General features: G+C 36.6%; 2 protein-coding genes across 12 annotated transcripts in view; one reads left to right on the plus strand and one right to left on the minus strand.

The window, feature by feature from the left end:
- The window catches only part of LOC105283372 (14 kDa phosphohistidine phosphatase), a 63,876-nt gene that overhangs the window by 5,770 nt on the left and 35,757 nt on the right, over nt 1-22,349 (plus strand). The window lies entirely within an intron of this gene.
- The window catches only part of LOC105283371 (arrestin homolog), a 47,640-nt gene that overhangs the window by 4,185 nt on the left and 21,106 nt on the right, over nt 1-22,349 (minus strand). For 8 of the 9 annotated variants that reach the window (XM_011346077.2, XM_011346076.2, XM_011346075.2 and 5 more), the window contains exons 4-9: nt 18,530-18,583; nt 15,300-15,435; nt 14,410-14,562; nt 4,148-4,295; nt 3,639-3,839; nt 2,863-3,026 (exon numbers count right to left, since the gene is read on the minus strand). In XM_011346077.2, coding sequence (XP_011344379.1) covers nt 2,863-3,026; nt 3,639-3,839; nt 4,148-4,295; nt 14,410-14,562; nt 15,300-15,435; nt 18,530-18,583 — 856 coding nt within the window. The remainder of the gene's footprint in view (nt 1-2,862; nt 3,027-3,638; nt 3,840-4,147; nt 4,296-14,409; nt 14,563-15,299; nt 15,436-18,529; nt 18,584-22,349) is intronic. The other variant, XM_011346078.2, reaches the window with a different exon arrangement.

The following is a 22,349-nucleotide window of genomic DNA, read 5'->3' on the forward strand; positions in this document are numbered from 1 at the left end:
ATAACATGATACATTCAATTAATTCATCGCACGTGGGTCTCTTTGACTGCATATTCTTTATTAGCTATTAATTATAAAAGCGGGCAACAGAATCCGGGGGAGCAAAATATTGATCCGTAGTAATTGACTTTTAAAATACACAGTTTTATATAGTATAAATGTGCATTAATTTTAAAATTATGTCACAAAATTGTTTAAATGAATTTCCTCGCGAATACTATTAAAAACGAGAAATCTGTTTGAATGAATCTGTTTGAATGCTCAGAGGAGATTGACAATAACGCTAAGATTACACAAATCGTTTTTTAAGTAATCAAGGTTTTTAAAAGTTTTTCAAGTTTTTGTGGATTCTACATTATCCTTTTGCACATCGATAAGTTTAAGGGACTAAGATGTAATGGAGCATAAGGTGGGAACGAATCTTCCCTTCAGTTTTCCCTCCAATATCTTACATAATCCCATTACACAAGTTACATTTCCATAGTTGTGTATATGTCCTAAGAGAGCTGGATTAGGTTTCGTTAATTTCGCTTCAAGGTGTGAAATTTCGCAGACATTTATACTTAAGTTTCACTCGCAAGGGGGTCGTAAAAGTGAAATCTCAAGATTGGAGTGGATACAGTGAAATAATTTACGAGAGAATTTTACGATAGATAATTTTTTACATTGAGGACATTTGTGAGAGTTTTCGAATGTTTTTTTAACTTCGATTTTATAGGTTTTGCTGAAAAATTCAGATTGGGCCATTGGCATGCCATTGCAAATGTTCGGAACAGATTTTTATTATAAATTATAAATAATAGGATTTTATTTTTCGAAACTTCGAAACATTAACAGAGAAAGTTCACGTATGGTTAAAATTACACATGACTGTAGGTTTAAATCCTCCGCTGTGCGCGGAAAATAAAACTGCACTACATTAACGCATCGCATTTCATTTTTGACGTTTAACTCTCTGGAGGCGATTATTCGCGCTATTGTACTAGCCACTGGGTGGTAAGAGAAATACAGGGAATATGACCTGGCAACAAAAAAAAGAAAAAACCCTGCGCGGATGTTTGAGTAGTATTATACTGAATATACAGAGCTATCATATATCCAGTTTTATATCCCGTTTTATACGGGGCTATCATATATTTGGTTTTATATCCAGTGCACTTTGGCTTACCTGGTGTTATATCTGTACTGCGGAAAAAATAATTATATGTATATTTGATATTATAATATTTTCAAATTACTTATACTTGAAAATACTCATCATATGCTCGATAAGATAGTAACAAGAAGTCTTCTTTCTATTCATCAAATTTGAACGCTCATGCATAAGATGATGGTATTCTTATTAAGAGGCCAAAGCAGTCTCATTGAGATCAACCGTGCCCGCGGGATGTGATCGTTTTAATGAGCTTATTAAATTTACCGAGGTCGGACGAGAGGATAGTTAACATGAAAGCCGGGAGTGGCATCGTTTCCCAAATAATTAACGGATGAGATATTATTTAACGAAAGTATAATAAAATCCGGAAGTATTGTCTTTATTAGCCTTTTAAAAGCAATTTAATTAATTAAAATCATGTTTACGAACAAGTGATGCAATTCTGAAAAGCTCGAAATGAAATGAGTTTTGCAGTGTTTATTGAGGTAGAAAATAGAAAACAACAGATATGGATTTTACAGAAAATAACAACAGATATTAATGATTTATTCCGCGAAAGTCTCATATATTAAACATAAAATTATAAATATAGTTACAATTTTTAGTAGAAATAGTATTTTAGTCTACAGGTAGTCGTATTTGCGCTATCTCGAATTGATTCGAATTATATCTGAATTGATTGATTGGAAATAATTTTGACATTTTCTCAGGGTCGTATGATTTGAATTTTGCGGTTTGAATTTTGTGCAAAATTTGCTTGGAAATGTGCCAGGATAACTACGTGGTTCGTTCGAGGTTTTGCTCGCGTCAGAAAAACTCGCCGGCAGACGCAACACATCCCGTAGAAAACCGCATCGATTAATCCATCTTTCCGCTCCTCCACGGGCGGTTTAATTCGTGCTTCCTTCGCGGTTCCGTCACGAAGGACTGCCATCAATTTTACGAGCGGTTCTATTTTTTTTTTTATATCTTGCCACTAAGCGTTGTGGCATGGGGAGAAGTCGGAAAAAACGCAAATCGAAAGAACAAAGCGGGGGAAACAGAAGCGCGTTTGATAGGGGAGAGACTGGCAGATGCCCCGAGTCATGAATACCCAAGCGCCCGGATCCCCGGAGGAATGTCGGAAAAGGAGCGCTTGATGGGAGATCTATGTTCAGAGAGGTGCTTTTTGAAATATCGAATATCGCGCAGTGACCACCGAATTACGAGTCCGTTCCGCACGAAGCGGAAACTACAATTCCGTATCCCACGTACACTACGCGAGTACACTCGCGATTGATCACTCTTTGGGCGAGAGAAAGAAAAAAGAAGGAGGCAAATTGATTGATGGTCGTTGGAAAGCGATGTCGATCGATTGCCTTTTACATTGTCAAGTGGTAAACGCTTTTTAGTTAGCTCTGACCAAGACTTAATTAGAGATTGGTACGCAATATTGTTTATTAATAATCTATGATTATTTGCGAAGAAATTGAGTTTGATAAAGATTCGCATGATTTAATTCTCTATCCAGCAAACAAGAAGCAACAAACACGAAAACAAACATTCATGTGATAATTAAATCAAAATTCTATTTCGTTCGTGTATTGTTTCATCAATAATTTGTATAGCATACAATTTGTAGATCAATATTAATTCTTCATTTACCTTTGATTAAATAAACAGTCTGATGTTTAATGAAAATGAATGTGCTAAAATGTGAATTGTACCTTTATTCTTCTTACGGACTTGCTGCTATTATTATTAACATTGACGTGGACATTGATCGAATCCCCGTGGGCGTAGATCGCGCGATCTAGCCCTGCGTCCAGTCCAACACGACCGTCACTTAATAAAAATGGCTTTTCTACTGCTGCGTGTGGTCCCGTATTCTCTGCGAAAATAAAACCGAAACGCTGCATTATTTTTTTGACTTGCATTCCGTATTTACGATAAATAAGACTACACAATTTATACGATATTCTCGTGTACTCGCATCAAACTTACGAGATAAGTATACAATGATACATATCTCAAGTTTAATTGGAGAACTTTCAAGCCACAAGTTGTCGCGTGAAGATTTCCATTGGGATGTGACTACAGTGTTACGATGTTATCGTAATACTGATACAGTGTTATATCGGAATAAAAATTAAAAACTTATAACAAAGACTAAGACGAAAGAGAATTAAGAGTTTAATGAAGATAAGAATTAATAATAATATCTTTAAATCAAATTTTGTCTTTACTATTTGAATGCAGTCCATCTTATTTCATTGATTCCAAACTTGTATTTAATAGTTAAATGATTGATATTTTTCCAGGAGGAATTACTATTCTTGATTTCGTTCAAAACGCTCTTCTAATTGATTGAAATTATTATTTTTAATGATCGGCCTCCAATTACTACTAACAGAATAGATAAAGGCAGCAACTAAACCGTGAAATCTACAACGTTGAGCAAATTGGAATCGTTGAGTCATATTACACTGATATCGTGACTAACCGTCATTTTCAATAATCTCATTTTCGGCAAACTCCACTCTTGCTCTGCATGCTTGAATTCTGGAAGCAATCGATGGCACTTGAGAGGGAGGCACGCTGTACATCGTTGCTGAGGGTAAAGGCGGCTTCGTGGTTCGCTGGATCACCCGAATGCCCATTCTGACGGTGGTTTTACGGTGCAGTCTTTCATCTGCCCGTTCCGCTAGAATCCGTTACATGAAACGTTAACGAGGTATAGGATGCAACAAAGATGGAAAGCTTGTGTTAAACGAGCTTAATAATATACGAGTTAAATCACTCAAGTAAAACGAGCTCATCTTTGTAGATAATCAAACGGCTCTCTCGGGAAGAAGACCTCGCTGACGATATACTCGTTATTTTGTTGGCAAAGAATTTCTAATTACGCCATGTGCCGATTCGCTGTTACGCTCCCTGTTCGATCGAGGCGCGTTCCTCGGAAACGAGAAAGAAATTAAACCGGAAGAGAAAGCTGCGGTTTTTTCCACTCACCAACGTAAGCTCTGACATCGTAGCTAGTACCTATGGGTGCACCATTATATTCTTTAGCTGGTACCAGCTGCACGGACGGCGGGGCCAGTGGAGTAATTTCCATTGTGAATGCATGCGCGTTGGGTCCTAATCTCTTGACAAGTGCCTCCTGCAAAAAGCGATTCAATGTTGTTTCTGCTCGTTCTTTCTGTTAGGAAGCCAGTTATGTGAAATTATGTGGCACATTGCTCTACGATATGCTATAATTCTGTGGCTTCTGCGAAAAAATCCTGGAAAATCCCTCAAGAGGGAGATGCGCTGGACATAATTACTCTCTATGCAAGATGAAAGAGAAAAGCGCGTACGTTCGCGGTAATATGCGAAGAGAAATATTAGTATTTTGTCATCGGTATTTAACAATATGAATTTTATTAAATGAAATATCACGCGCACGGTTTTTATCCACGATACTTGTCGCTCTCGTCGATGTTTGATGTGCGTTCGCTTGCCGGAAGGTGATTTTAAATCTGCGTAAACGCACGAATAAACATCGCGAAGCGTTTAATGATTTATTTCACGGAATTGTTGTCGAAACCAAACGTTATTAATTATATTACTTACAGAATAATCACGTGTCTGCGCGCAGAAACGTGAATAATAACGCTATTGAAAATTGAAACTTTGCGAATTTATATTTGTATTTCTGGCATAAACATATGTAGGTGCGATGGAAAACTGTATTCCACTAGCTATATTATCAAATTACAAGATGAAACAAGGGAATTTTACGTCTGCGTTTAATATCATATTAACATTGGAAGCAATAAAAATAATATGAAATAATGTTTTAAAACATTTTATCTTTTTATTTCCAACTAAGTTTTTAGACATGTATTTAATTTTCGAACTAGACGTATGATTAGCAACATTAACGTAATTAATGTGGAATATTAGCGTAGTTCTTACGCGTGAAAAATGCTGATGCATGTATACAAAGGTAAAATTAGACACACGTTCAGCATTTATATCTTGAATTAATTTTTATAATTTATGTTTAAATTACAAAATTTATGCTCCATCATAATTTAACGAGATTCTGAACAATTAAAATATTTTATGAACATTGTGCATATTACGAAATCAGATAAGCCGACAAATTGAGTATACCATAAATCAATAAATGAATTGCTGCTTAGGGTAGGGTGACCAAATTCGGATCAGATTTTAAAAATCCTTCTCTCCGTTGAAAACAGTTGCTCTCAGTGAAATTTGTTCAACATGGAAATGTTGCTTATAATATCCTCTATGAAATTCCAAAGAGGTAATTTAATCAGTTTCTTCTGAAAAGCACACAGAAAAAAAGTAAGTGTCACATCAAAACTTATATACTTGTATATACGCAACAATTTATAATCTTCGTAAAAGAATTTAATAATCTTAAAAATATATTTTTCTTGATTGAACTATACAAAATTGCTTTATTTAAAAATTCTTTTCTTCGTTTAACGTGATATAATTTCATTATTTCATTTTAGTTGAAATTCAAGATTATTAAATTCTTTTACGAAGATTATAAATTGTTACGTATATACAAGTATATAAGTTTTGATGTGACACTCACTTTTTTTCTGTGCACGAGACAAGTTTAATTGTATCCCTGAATTTGATCCGCATTAAGACCCGGGGACCAAATTTGGATCAGCAACGGAATGTCTTGGTCTTCAAGTATTTGATAGATAAAAATCTATAGAGAAAATGTGTAGCTGGATATTCAGTGCACTATTTTCAAAACAGAAATATAACAACTGATTCGCATTTGGGCACGGGTCCAAAAGCGGATCAAAATTTCAAATCTCTTTAAATTGATGAAATTTTATTTGCAACTTTATATAATTGACAACATTAATTGATAACACAAAATGAGACGCTGAAATTTCAACATTAAATTATAACATAGTAATATCTATCTCAAAAACACAGAGAAAAAAGAAAGTAAACTTTTTTAAAACTTATAAACTAAAAAGTAACAAAACATTCAGAAGTTCTTGGCATTCAAAGAGGTACAACTGGTGCATTTGAAAAACAATATTATGGATAAAACGTCGATTTTTAACTATTTGCAGCACATAGTGAAAGGTTATGGCACCGGCAAATGTGAGATTTCAGTACCACCCGCATTGTTTTCTTCATATTAAACAGAATCAGAAGACTTGAAAATTCGAAAGTTTATACCTTTTTGTAACTTTCTGAAAATTTTCATAAAAATATTTGTAGTGAATCGAAAGTAAGAGTGAAATTATTTACGTGTCTTCAAAAGACGATTCAATTGAGTTGCCATGTTTACTGTCATTTACATGCTTTATTTTCTCTCCTAGTTTAGCGGAAACAAGACATCGTCGATGCCTTTTATAATAGCGATAATATAGAATAAGGTTGTTAACGTACGAGAGAGCAACGTTTAAGTAAATAATTGTAAAATTCACTAAATCAGAGACCTGTCAAATTTTTGATCCGCATTTGGTATCTGATCCGAATTTGGTCACCCTACCCTATAACGTTCGGTTGAGGTATCATACGCGATCATTAATATCGAAAACGGCTCACATTCGCTATGATATTTCCAACTGTGAATTCTCGTAAATTTCGAAATTCGAGACTCGTACCTCGGAATATGTGAATGCAATGAAAGAACGTGCTTTTCGAAATTTAAACGATATGAAAACAGTGTAATGTTTTCAAACGTCACGTGATAGTAGTTTCATTTTCTCATCGCAGCAGTTACAGTTCAGGATCGATGAAAGAGATGTTCGTGACGCGCGATGATTTCTTTTGATCATTTCGAGCGAGGCAACATTGACTTCAAGTTTGTCGCGGAATAGTTTATAAACGCTCATTAATAATAAGCCTTGTATTCTCTAGTTCCACAGGAATTCTACGCGAAAATATGTATCGCCCACGTTGCCAACATAAACCCTTCCTGTTCTCTCGCTTCTTGTGCGCCCTTCGCAATGCGCTACGTGCTGTGAAACACCTGCGCGCATGGGGATGATTTCGAGCGGTCGGCGAAAATAGGGGGTGGTCGTTGCACATCGGCGTTATCTTCGCCCGTTCGCTGGGCTCAAGGATCCGAGATAGTGGACCGACGTATGCGCAAACGTGCGTGAAAATGAGACGCAGGATCCCCCGGCTCTGCAGGGGGTTGAAAGGGGCCAGGGTCAGCTTCCGGCGAGGTCGGACCGAGTTACGTCACTCAAGCGATTCGACCGATTTTGCAGCGAACAGAGTTTAGAACAGAATTTTAATGCAAATCGATCTCCCACGAAGCTTCCGTCGTTTTAAGGCGGTTCATTGCTATTCGTCTCGGCGAGCGACGATTACGTTCCGTATTAGCGTAATTACGTCGGGCTCGGGCAAATTAGCGTAGCGCGACGCGCATTGATGCGCCGCGATATGTCATATCTCTCGTAAACGCTGCTGCGAAAACATTCCAGTCACGTCTTAATGAGCATCATCGCAACGAGCATCGCACTCGCGATCGTAGGCATACACATTTTCCAGCAGCACTCGAAATTCGAAATTTAGCCTCTTATACATCATGACCTATTTCAACAAGCTTCTCCTCCGCGTATAGTACTCGTGCGTACAACAAGTAGACGTTGCGTATTGATTCGACGTATTCCTTCTCTCCGACGAGAAGTTGCCTCACAAAGCGCTCTCGATAAATTCCGATGATTGCTGCGATACGCAGTTAAAGCTCTTTTAAAGTGTTAATGAAGGTATTGATAATTATCGACGAGCTTTGACACGTGCGATGTTCTTATTACTCTATAACTTGGCGATTACATTTAATTGCCACCGTTGCCACGTTATTGTCACCGTAGCCAATCTGTATCTTTTTCCGATTGCGGGCCAGATGAAAGAAAAAAAAGTATTAGAGATATGAAAAATGGTGGGAAAACGTTCAGATATACTGACCGTGTTTTCGGGATATTTTTTTATGCCGCAGACAATACGGCTAATTGCAATTTACTTCTTTGGACAGCTTCTCGCGTGGAAATGCAACGGTGTACACGAGAAAATCACTAGCTCTTTGATGTGCAGCCTGAGCCGAAATGTTTTTCGCGACAATTTTATAAGCTGAATTTTTCCGAGCTGAGTTTGTTATTTACACGCGCCGGTATCATTTAATGCATTTTCGTCATGCGTGCATGACATCGCATCGCATCGTGTCGCGGTAATCCCAATATAATCGACTTTTTAAAGACACGTCACATTAATTGTCTCGATGCATCGTAAAAAACAGCGCTTTCCATTAGAGACAATCGTGCATTATTGCATGTACCTCTGATATTTATTTCAAGCGCGTTCTCGGTCGCTCTGCATCTCAACGAAGCTAGGATTTCTCACGTGCGTCGCGTCTCTCTCTTTGGTTCAATCCCGAAAAGTGTCGTCGTTTTGCATGATTCTCCATCGATATATTGTTTGTTAAAATGACACTCACTGTCAAACTTGCTCGTGGGAAGGAGAACGACCGTAATAAACAATTTCCACGGCAATTTCCTGAGACCTTCTGTCGTTAGCTCCGGGGTCAAGGCCGTGCTCTCGCGAGAACAATTTTACCGCGCACTCGAGATTTCCCTTGGCCACCGCTGTTTTACACCTTTTCTCTTCCGAGAGAGTAAGGAAAGGTCTTTCAATGAAAATTCAACTATTACATTGTTTCGACAATATTGATCGCCACCAGTAATATGCAATTTCACTATCGGGTTGCCATCATCGACCGTAAATCTTTTTGAAGGTACAATGATGTATACATATAAACGTATACTGTCACTATCTAAGTTTGGTTATCTCAATTCCGAATACACCCGTTGAACGCGCCCGCTCTCGCTGAGATATACCGGTCGAATGAATTTCCACTTGTTTGCTCGCCAGTCTCGACTTCTGTGTCCTCCTGGAAATCTCTCGAAGACTTCAAAATCTTCCCGAGAGAAAACCTTTCGCTCTCCTATCCATTCCGCGGGCTACGCTTAACTGTCTCTAAACTTTGACTCGCGGTTTTAAATATGGCGTGCATGTGCATCGGCGCAATCCGTATAGCAAAATTCAACTTTTACTTGATTTTAATAAATTACGACGGTTGTCTGTAACGGCTTCCTCTATTATTGTTTTCTCGCTTTCCGTCTCGCGTGTTGTCTACCTTCTTCAGTTGTTGTCTCTGTACCCGTATGTACGCGTATGTATATGTGTGTGTATATGTGTATCATGATACGTTGGGTCGCGTCTTTCTAATTTCTGGGTCTGCGGCGATGCAATCGCCACATAAGAAAATATATTGTTAAAATAATTATAAAAGAATTTTGGGTAATTATGTACTTTAACGGACCCAGCCCCGATGACCTTGACCTTGACATATGTTGTCAAGGTCACCCTCCTGAGTGACCTTGAAGAGGTTTTAGCCGTCGCTCGTTGTTTGTTAAAAAGTTATAAACAAAGAAAGTTTAATGATTTCGCACGAATTTTTAGCTGTCCACGTGAAGCAAGAACATGATACTGACATATATTACAAAGGTTACCTTCCCGAATAACCCGCACTAGGTTTTAGTCGTCGATCGTTGTTTATGAAAAAGTTATTAACAAAAGAAATTTCGAAAATATAGTAGTTATTTTGAAAGAATATTGAATATTGAAAAATATAAACGACGAATATGTATATGAACGAAGAAAGGAAAGTCATTTAAAGCAGTGAATTGTTAATATATAGAATAGTTTCTTTTAATATAAGTACAAAGTATTCTTCACTTTAACCAAAAGCACAAACAGTTAAATACAAAGTATTCTCTGCTTTAACTTAACCTAACCTAACCTAAGCCTAAGCTAAAATTCCATCAAATATACTCTTTCGTAAACATATATGGGATCGTAAAATTATGCTTTATTCATTAAACATTTTTGTTAATAACTTTTTAACAAACAACGAGCGAAGGGTGAAACCTAGTGCAGGTTATTCAGGAAGGTGACCTTTGTAATATATGTCAAACTCAAGTCCTTGCTTCGCGTGGACAGCTGAAAATTCGTGCAAAATTATTAAACTTCTTTTGTTAATAACTTTTTAATAAACAACTAGCAACGGCTAAAACCTCTTCAAGGTCACTCAGGAGGGTGACCTTGACAACATATGTCAAGGTCAAGGTCATCGGGGCTGGGTCCGTTAAAGTACATAATTACCGAATTTTGTTACGTGTAATATAATAATTCAGTAAAAAGTAAAAAAATAGGAAGAACGCTTTTAATAAAATGGTAATACAGCTTATTTTCATTGCGTTATGTTCATTAGCAAGCGATCACAGTTAGATGTTAAGCCGTCATGGATTTTCATATCTTCTGTATAAAAATAGGATGTTGACACCACGTGTAATAACATCAAGTCAGACGTGTGCGACGCTAACGAGAGAATCACGTTTGCATTATGTCTTACTCGTTAAAGCGAAGCATCCTTCTTTGTGAAACACATTGTGCGGTGCTGTACGCTCGGTGTAATCTTGGTAATGTTATATTTTCCTCCATTAAATATCCTGGAAATTTCTTCACGTTTTGCTGCCCGCAAAACGTAGTTCTTTAAATATATCGCAAAGAATCCACGCGGTACACATATTCTATATTGGAGCTTTTCACGTTGCGTTTCCTCATTTTTCAGCGATCGAATAATTCCATCGAGGATACTTGTGTCGAGGAAATGGCCGCTTTTAATTCAATTTATTTCGCGCACATTCATATTTACATTGCGACGAATATATTGTGTAAATGCACAATATGATAATAAATGTAATGGTTAATTTTGTGATGCTTGCTACGATTAATTGAAGCAGACTTTTGATTGTATTTCCTTCTTTCAATCGGAGTATAAAAAATTATATGCATAAATGCATATGTGCGTATGGAAAACAGACATACGTTTATCTCTGAGTACTTGAGAAATCGTCAACTGCGAGAGTTTCCGAACATATACTCGCGAACTTATCTTTCGCGCAGAGTATTTCTGCATTTCTACATCGCGCGAAGATTACTCCGCGTAGAAATTCTGCTCTTAGCTTGTTAATTATGTGTGATAAAGAAGCATGCTAGTAATTGCGTTACTGTAAAGCAAGATCGGATTAGATCTTTTAAAGGGGAGCTTTAATTACGTTGGCGTGCTATTAATATATCGACGGTGGAATATCGTTTTATCTCTATTAAAGTTACTTAAAATAGCCGCTGAATTTTATTTCAGCATCGAGTTCACTTTTGCACATTTGCGGCATTGCGCTATTAAGCTCAACTATTAAGAAATAACATCATTCCGATTGCGGTTTATGTGCAACGTGTACTAATTTCATTGATTGCGCGTATAGATTTTTTCTGTTTGGATTCCATTTGGAATACACTCAGCGAGGAACTGAAGTCCCATTGAAATATCGTTCTCCTTGATCTTATGTACGAGGGGATGCTTCCTTATGACGAAAAATCTGGAAAAAGGTATCTTTGCCGGCTGATCCTTATTAGTGAATTTATCGCTGCAATTTTTCTTGGCCTTGTTCGTAAAGAGAATTTTTTACTTTCTAACGTCAATTATGTTATGGGGGGCGCCGCACGGGCGCTCATTTTCGCAAAGAATTTTAGCTGTTTTTAACATTTACCTTCGTCAAAATCGCCGGATGGTATTCATGTATTCAGACACCACAAACGTGCGATACTTCCTTATTCATGACGGATAATCAAAAGCCTCCATTTCATTGTGGTGTTATTGCGTATACAGGGTGTTTCCTAAGTAAGTAGACAAACTTAAGGAGGATATTCCTTGGCTTATTTTAAGAAGAAAAGGTCATATAAACATATGTCCTAAACTGCTTTGTTTTCCAAAAAAAGTACATCACTGTTTTCGTTCACTTTTCGGATAGCGTGCTTTAAATCCAGTAGATTTTTTTCTATGGGGACAGCTTAAATCTTTAGTTTACGCTACACCTATTCAAAATGAAGATCTCAGAAATCGCATAATAGATGGATGTGAAAGAATACGTAACACTCCAAGTATTTTTGAGCGTGTACGTCAATCAATGGAAAGGAGAGTCGAGGCGTGTATCATGGCTGCAGGTGGACATTTTCAGCAGTTACTGTGGTGTTATTATTTTTCTTTTTAGTTACTATTTTCTTTTTCGTTATAATTTTTCTTTTTGGTTACTATTGTTTTTCATTTGTTTCATTTGCAATAACACAAACTGTTCTATAATAAACGAAAAGTGAACGAAAACAGTGATGTACTTTTTTTGGAAAACAAAGCAGTTTAGGACATATGTTTATATGACCTTTTCTTCTTAAAATAAGCCAAGGAATATCCTCCTTAAGTTTGTCTACTTACTTAGGAAACACCCTGTATAATAAATTCAATGCGTTATTGTTGAGATGAAAATTTAAGGCCTTGTCCATCCCTCGCATGCGGTATCAATTTCAACCACCTCCTGAATGCGGTGAGTCGCTTAATTGGGACGGGTCATTAATGGTTCCGTTCGAAAATGAAATTCAGATGCAATGCGCAAAGCTATTCAATCATGATCCATTATATCATCGAGTCCGTTGAGAACATTTTGGATATATGATCATCGATGAATTATCGTGGATTATATCATCAAAAATTGCAAGAGTTTTATCATAATGTTGTTTATTAACTGTGTTAGTTCCATCTAATTTTAATTTTGCGTTATCAATAGATTGTTAATGTTAATCGTTAAATTATTTACTTTTTTTATTAACAAACTTTGAATATAATGTTAAAGTTATGTTATGTAAAATGGAGTTTGATGAATATATCTCATTTTATACTTTATCTTATCGTTTTATATTCTTCTTTCACTTGCGCATCTCGTTACATTTGCTTGTCCGAGTGAGTTGGTCCGAGTGTAAAATTATCTTTGCGCGTTTCCCGCATACACCTTGATACCAAAATACATTGCATGATGATATGGCGCAATCGGTGACGCCGTCTTTGTACCCGAATTCCACGTTTTACGATTGCGATCACCGAGTCTCACTCGCAAAGCCACACGATTGCACGCGCGATTTGTGTGCCTATAAAAACCAGAATGCTGTGAAGAAACAGCTGAAACAGTGTTTGAAGTTGCAAGTTGTAAGGTTTAATCAGCGCGAGTCGCGAAAATAGTTTTTACGAGTCCGAAAGCAAAGATGCTACTCGCGCAGCATCTCTAATTTATCGCAATGCCGTTCGAGTGATCAAAATCGCTTATGATGATCGACGTCCTTTCGGCATCAATTGAAGCCGGTATAATTTAACTTTTCACTTCATGGCCGCGACGATGCATATTTTACGTCAATTATCGCGTTTGTCGTGAATAAACGTGCATCTATCTGTGATGTCGAGATGTCTGAACTTCTCGAGATTAGATCAATATCCCTGTGTCTCGGGGGTTGTTATTTTAAGGATCCGTAAAGAAGATAATTATTAATCAGCTGAAGTATCCACACGACGGTATAACGAAGATGTAATCTGATTTGTGGTCGAATATCCATTTATCATTTCGACGCCATTGTTCTTCTTGTAAATTACTTGGGAATTATCGATATCCTCCAGTCCCGGCGAGGGTTTTGATTGTATAACATCTAACACGTTCCACAATATTGTTCGCACAAAGTGTAGTGCTTGAATGCTTGAAATTCTGCGGTTTCAATCTGCAGTGAGTTCATGTTTATTTCTCTATATGCGACAATAATTGTTGCACCACTAACTAGGAACTGTTGGATTAGCTGTTACGTTATAAATTATGATTTGTAAATACGGCAGTGCAGTTTGATTGAGGAAAAGCATAAATTCTATTTATATTGCAACCCAAATCTTTGAGGTACATCGGCTATATTTCACGCCGTGCAATTGAGATACTCTACGGATATATCTGCGCGTAACGATGATGCGAGTTCCAACGCGCACGTGCGTGTGAATAGCCCGCTCTAAATTGCAGGGGGATTATCGTAACCTGCGTAACTGCGAATTGTGAATTTGTTTTTCCAATTATCACGAGATCTTCGTCAAATGTGTTACGTAGCGTGAAACGCAAATTTTTTCTTTTTTCTACAGACCGCATCGAAGAATGGTAAATTTAACAAGCCGTTATTTAGTAGAAATATTATTTAACGGAAATTAATTTTTTGGAAAGTGTCGCATATAAGGCATCTTTAATATCACCTATCTGTATAATATCATCTGCGGTTTATTAAATTTCATTTTCCGTACCGACCTGCAGCGGAGTCGTGATTTCCTGATGATCAGATCCTGCGTAGGGCGGGTACAACTGGGCCAAACACATAACCGCTTCATTGCAAAATTTTAGGCCCATTACCTCTTCGTCCTCCCTTCCGTAGCGGAAAGTCAATGTCACTTGACCGTATACCTGAAAGAATTATGATTGAATTCGATTTTTACTACTGTTATGTTATGTGTTTGAGAAATTATCTACTACGAATCTACTACGAAATGTGCAGCGAACAATGTGAATTACAAATATTATAAACATTTCAGATTATCATCAGATTTTATTAAATTATTAAATTAATATTAAAGCGGTACAGTTTTTAAAATTAAAAAATTTTTTTAATTATAAAATTTTTTACATTTTAAGAATTTATCCGGAATATTTAAAAATTTATCGTGATTTGTTGAAAATGTACAAGTATAAATTTACCAAGATTTTACAAGTAATATTGCAGAGCAGCACATGGTCGATATTTTGTTTTTTTCCTTCCTTACATTTCAAGAATTGGAACGTGTAGCTCGCTGTCGAACCTTAATCATCTCCAATCGAATGATATGAGAAAATCCCATGAGTAAGTTTGATACTAATACCCACATGAACTGAGCAAGATCCTTTACGAGTTTGAAGAGCTTACTTCTATCAACTGAACTTAATACTCCAGGATTTGCTATGTTTCTGAGCAGTCTTTGTAGAAACATATCAAAGTTTTACCAATTGCGCAATTATAAAAATAATTTACAACAAAAAATCTAAATATCTAATTATACCTTTTTTATAAGCATTTTCATTAATAATCTGTAATATTTACCCGTAATAATCCGTAATCGGAGAATATCTTAAAAATGATTATTTGTATCTTTTCGTCCTTTTCTTACCCTTTTTTCCTGTAAATATTCTGGCTCCACTAAGAGGACACCCTGGAGTTTATCAATCTTGGCTTCGCTGACAATAAGATCCCTGCTGGCTAGATAGAGCGTCAGTTTATTATTCGGTGAGGATTTCTTGTACACCCTGCAAATTAAGAAATAATTGTGAAAAAGATAAAAGTGAAAGACACATACGTTAAATTCAAATATACGTATTTCTGCGCAATTCTCCGTACAGAAATATATTTTTTTATTTCGCTTTACTCTGTGAAAAAGCTTGCTAATGCTATGCTAGCACGTGGCAAATTTATTCTCATCAGATTTGCGGTTTGAATATTTAACGATAAAAATATTTATGAATTCTGCTATATTCATGTTATGCATGTTATGTGACAATTAAACAATTTACACGAGGATTGAGTTACACTAAAACAACTACACTATATATATTTTATATGAAACATAATATCCTGAAAAATAAAGATGATTATATAAATACATCATATGCATAAATTACACGAAATATATTATGATTATTAATCTACTATAGATAGATTATATTTTTACGGGAATATTCTCGTGTTACAATTCAGTGATGTTTTTATAAAGACATACTTAATTATTTATTATTAAGGCATTGACTTTTAGCAGTCGTTTAACCCTTATGTGAGTGACGAAAAAAATCTTAATTGGTGATGAAGGTACCCGGATACCTTCGGACATTTTGTAAGAAAATTGATTTCCTGCAAATTACGTTCCCCATTGAGTCGATCTGTCCAAAGATAACGCTAAAATAATCCGTCAGTTTAAGAGTTCTAATGCGACTAGAGAACAGACAAGTTACCCGGGTATTCCGTCACTCACATAACGGTTAAAATGAACTATCGGCCAAATTCGTCTTAAGACATGAATGACCTCTGGTTCATGGTAATTAGCAACGCATTACGATCCAAAGTGGCGCAGATTCTATCTGCTTTATTCTATTTATCGTTCATCAGGCTATCAGCCTTCACCCGAACATTCCACCCGCTCGACGGACAAACTACATTCATTTGGTATAATGATACATTGTCAAATGCACAATGCGCGTACAAATATGCTTATTTGTGAATGCGGTCGACTATATTATTACACCAAGGTACGTTCGCATTTGATTTTGACTGTTTTTAATAATAAACGATAGCATTATTGCTATCTCTATTATTTAATTCAGAATGATAATTAACGGCTTGCTGATCGTCGACCAAATTGCCAATCAAATAATCGTTTGTAAATGGTAAGATAAATAATTTGCGCTCGGAATTGTTCGGTCATAATTGCGCGAATTTGTTTCAAACGCAATTAGACGAAGCAATTTGCTACATTTGGCGTTACAACTTGCGCGATAACCGGTGATGATGAATTTGATGATTATTTAACACTCTCTCAAATTAGTTTGATAATGGTCGGATAAAACGCTTCAAATTCTATTACGATCTAACGTTTGCATCAATACGCATCATTCGCGAGTGACAACTAAGGCCGGAATCGGCTTAATGATCTCGAATTCTAAAGAATCTTTTCTAAGTTTATTTTCATCTTTTCATCGTTAAGTTTACAAAATGTTTGGTTTTAATTTACTCTTCCCCATCGAATCACACAACTATCGAGATATAACAAAAACAAACTCGATTCAAATCTCTGCAATTTGTTGCAGACCGTTCTTGATATGTTTTTATTTGTGTAATAAAAATATCGAGAAACGAATAAAAACTCTATTTTTATCGTAACTATGTTATTCGTGATTATCGGAAGAGAAGTACCAGCGAATTGCGGAATTAGCGTCGGCAATCGATGCGTTAATATTCACGGTCGAATGTGTCGTTAGAATGTTTTATGACACTCGCACATCGTCGCACCTTATCGATTCTTTTTGAACGTTGTAAGACGTCAAGTCATTAAGTCAAATGCGCCTAGGATGCGTCTCTCATAGTATCAGCAAGGCTTTAATTAAACTTCACAACGAACGGTCAGTTACTTTACTTTGACACAGAAGCCGCATTTTTAAATTAAACTCGCGCTGAAGTGCTCTGTGTGCATTAATCAAACTTTACCCAGTACAGCTGTACGTATACGTACTCATCGAACAAGAGAGTATTTGCGAGGTATTCGCTGTGTTACAAGCTAAAGTAGGATTTACGATGAGCTAACCGCATTTTGTGGAAATCCTATCGGATCCCTTTAGTCTTTTGGCGTTATCTTCACGCGAAAACGTGGAATTACGTTCTGCTAACGTTATTTAGTAAATGATAGATAGATATCTCAATATCTTTTTCGAGCGTTCTCCTCAATTTATAAATCATTAATGAAATTAGTCGGTGTTGTGACTTTATTCAACGGTAAGGCGCAAGCGCGTGTAAGGTATTAATGGAGCAGATTCGAATGAAAAACAAAATATAAAGAAACATTTTTGTTTCATTGCATTCAGATTGCCTTTTTGTCTGTACTTCAATAGTACAACGACTCACAATGGGTAACAAAAAACAGAAGGGCTGTAAAGCAAATAAAATACGATCGAGTACGCAGAGTCAAAAAGTAGAAGCCCTTTAAAGCGCGATATAAAACACAATGCGAAGTACGTTTAATAAAAAAAACGTATTCTCAAATGCAATGTTTAGTAGGGAGAATAAAGGCGTTGAAAACTTCAAGGGAAAAATTTTTCGCTATTGAAAACGTGACATAGTTTGATTTGAATAGGTAAAAACGGATTTGCTTTCTATCATGAAACAAATCACTTTTGTGTTTAGAACAAAATTGCATTTGCTTTATATAGTTTTATGTTACTTTAAGAAAATTTGCTCGCTGTGTCACTATATAAAGTTAGGGCATCATCCTGTCTTTGCTCCCCGACTTTCTTGATTAAGCGAATTCCCTCGACCGTGAAGATCTAATAATACTTTTCCTTTTTCCATCGACCGGTTGTGAATACGGTTAGAATAACCAGGTCAAGAGTTTCTCATGACTTTAATTATGTTTGATAGATTTAGTTACGTTATACTTAAAAAAAGACATCACGCGTAATATATAACATATAATATTCTCGTTATGATTTGTTGATTTTATAAGTTTTCTTTATTCATGTAAAAATGAAATATAATCTAAAATATAATTGCAAAACATGTTTTTGTGCGCAATTGCAATTTATATTTCGACATTATCGTGGTGAACGGAGCTCGTAATCCGCGTTACAATAACGTTACCTTTGACTGCTGAACGCAGAATCCGATATGTGGTCCGGACTCGTATCGATTTTTCTGAAACACAGAAGAAACGCGGCGTATTGAAAGATTACATTTAGCTTAAGCGCGTCTAGAGATGAATGAATTAAATGAAATTTTTGAAAACCGCGAACAAAATGTAATCAAGCGACGCGGTAGCGTCGCGACGCCAAGTCATAAATATTTGGAAGACGCAGAGTGCTTTCTAGAGTTCATTGCAAAACCATTTACATTGCTAGGATTATGGAAAAATAATCTCGGTTGTTGACATTTCACTTGTCGACAGAAGTATCATGCTTGTTTATTCCTCCCACATTCATCGATTGTTCGAACTGCAAAAGTGCGACACGTGCCATGGCAATTCCAGCTCCACGCTTTTATAACAAGTTACTTATATCTGTATCTAAACCTGTTAATATTTGACAACGCGGAGGAAACGATTTATTAAATTTGTTACCCCGGATTTATCGAAGGAAGTATTCATCTTTAACAAGTCTTTCTCTCAAATCACGTGGGAGGAAAACTTCTTCCGCATCTCAGCAATTTTTATCTGTTTCCAAAGTCTTTTTAATTCGGTACTTGTATCATTTTTATGCGTATGTACATTTATAACTTTTTGTATCTACCTAACAATTTATACGAGTTTATAATTTCGTATAGAATTCTCAAGATATTTCCGTAAAGACAGCCCGTGTGATCGCTGAGGCGATATTAATACAACGAAGCGACGCCACGCAGGAGTGTGATTTTAATTAACAAGTTAGGACGCTAACACACCGTAAGCGAATAATGCTAGTTAACGAATTGCCGTTGCTTTAATCGTGGATTATCATGGTTACTTTACGGTGCAAAATAGTCTTTTCTGCTGTACAGAAAATGAAAATGAATAATTATGCGTCGGTTCGTGCGCTATACACAATTATGTGCGGAACTGCTTGCGACCAAAGTTCTTTATATATTTGTAGCTTAATTTGCTGAGACTGATGTATACTAATGAAAAATATTTTCTAAGAGAGATAAAGAGAAAATGCGATGTCCTATCGGCTAAATATTACCTCGAAATATTTTAACAATACCCTGGTAGAAATTTCGTGCATTTTTTTAGCAGTTATTGAACAGTTTTGTTACATTCTGCCCAGTAATTGACGAGTAAAACTGTTGGGATCCCGATCAAGATGTAACGTTTTTCCTACAGTTACTGGCCACAAAAGATGCGCAAAATCTGAACTCATTTACTGAACAAAAACTGAACAAAAACTAGACAAAGTGCTTTGCAGAAATGTTTTTGTACATGTTGGAAGTGTCGGTAATACTCTACGTCTTAATATTTTTAATAATTTATCACTATGCGAATGAGGTATTCTGCATGAAATAATCCACTCTTTTAATTGTACGATTTCATCCTGTTCAATGTCCAAATTATTATGACAGTTTTCATTATTATCAGAATCTGATGTGTTCTCTTCACAATACAATTCTTCATTATTAATATCAGAATCTGATGTGTTCTCTTCACGATACAATTCTTCATTATTAATATCAGAATCTGATGTATTCTCGTCGCAATACAATTCTGTATTATTAATATGCAACTCATTTGTTGTTTGCTTACTTTCTTTAACCCTTTAACTCCGGCAGTCGTTAATAAGCGACTTAGTCTTTTTACCCGTAGTTAAAGGGTTAACCTTAGTTGTCAGTTCTGCCATAACAAAACTCTATCTAGTTTGTGTCCATTTCCTACACAGTATTGATACAATTTATGAGAATACAGTAATACTAGACAGTAACTGCTTGGGTGTCTAGATTTTCTAGAAAAACTGCACAGATTTCTACCAGGGTATGATCCCTATACTTTTGTTAATTCAATTAAATATCTTTTATGCGCACGATTCAATGTGAAACCTTTCAGACTAGCATCGCTAATATTTGCTGTCGCGTTGTTAACTATTCTGTACGTAAAACAGAGCGGTTCGCTGCAAAATGTTGAAACCGGGACGCTTCATAAAATTGTAATTTGATTTTAATATATCCGATATTTTGTTGGTGTTGCGCAAATAATTGGAACGGATCGTAACAGCGTGTAAAGCGCAATGCGATTGGGGGCACCGATTAGAACATGCATTACGCACGGTAAATGACAAAAGTTTGCAGGTTGGCATTAAGATCGGATAATTCATTAGCACACGAAATCGCATTATTCGTGACATTATTTCAAGCGGTTGCATGTGGCGAACGCGTAAAAATGTATGTCCGGTGTATTATTATATTTTACGGTGGACGTTGCAGATTAATCGCGCGCATATATTGTATTCAAATGTCCAACCTTTTATTTTACGTGAAATAACGAATGTGCCACGGATAATTAAAATTAAAATGGTAGCCGGCTCGAATAATCTTGAGCGTAGCCAGTTGATCCTGACAGTTCTCACTACCGAAACGTTACGAAACGCGTCGACGAGAGAATGTCATTATGTTTTATTGTATTTATAAAATCTGCCGCAAGGTAATAAATAACAAAAATACAATACTTGACGTCATTGGAAATCGCGACACATTATTTTATTCCGCGTCACATAAATACATTATGTCACGCGCTACCATCGAGCTTCCTACCACGAACGTGTAAATGATATTCCCGCGACCGAATTAGCAAATTACTTCGCGAATTCACGGCGAAACATGTGGCACGAACGTGCCAGGAAACATGCTACGTGTCGCGCAATCGAGTTCCCGCGATTTCAACTTTATCAATCGCGGTTTTCGAACTGAATGCAAGTGGAACAATCGCGGGAGCGCAGCCACTCGGTCTTTCTCTGTGCGTTCGAATTTCAGGGTGCATCGAGACATTAACGTCAGCCGTTTCGCACCGCCGACCATTATCGGGCGTCGCTTTACGAGCGTCGCACGGCATGGCGACGGAGCGCATGATGCAGATCTCACGGCCAGGTGCGGCACGGAAACGGAACGTCGTGCCGCGTATACCGAAGGCCGAAATCAAAGCGAAGCGGATGGAATAAAATTTTTCTCGTCGATGAAAACGACGCGTGACGCCTCGACGCAGCCGTGCCATAAGAGCAGCCAGATATAGGCATCGCCAGTGACGCGCGCTTGGCGAGCGAATTCTGTATGCACGAGCATCGTGGACGGTCCGTGTGAAAATTAAATCGAATCTGGTCTCCGATTCTATCGAGGGATTTCTTTCTGGATCGATAACGGATAAGCTCTATTTTTGAATGTCATAGTCAAAAAATATATACAGGGTGGCCCATTTTAATTTATACAGTCGATTTTTTAAAAAACTAAAAGAGATACGAAAAAATGTTTCAGACAGACATGTCACGATTTCGAGGGGGACATAAGATGATACCATTGGTTTGACCTTGAATAGTCGTTTGAAGGTCACGCGAAGATCACCTTGAATTTCTTAAATTGAAACCCCAACTTTTTATTGCAGATTCTTATTCTCCATCGAAAAGTAAGTAACTTTTGTCTGAAACATTTTTCCGAAAAATGTCATCTTATGTCCTTAAATGATCTTCAAGATGAGTTTTGAGGACATTTTAAGGACATAAGATGACATTTTTCGGAAAAATGTTTCAGACAAAAGTTACTTACTTTTCGATGGAGAATAAGAATCTGCAATAAAAAGTTGGGGTTTCAATTTAAGAAATTCAAGGTGATCTTCGCGTGACCTTCAAACGACTATTCAAGGTCAAACCAATGGTATCATCTTATGTCCCCCTCGAAATCGTGACATGTCTGTCTGAAACATTTTTTCGTATCTCTTTTAGTTTTTTAAAAA

This window comes from Ooceraea biroi, chromosome 2 (genome assembly GCF_003672135.1).
Source record: "Ooceraea biroi isolate clonal line C1 chromosome 2, Obir_v5.4, whole genome shotgun sequence".
NCBI lineage: Eukaryota > Metazoa > Arthropoda > Insecta > Hymenoptera > Formicidae > Ooceraea > Ooceraea biroi.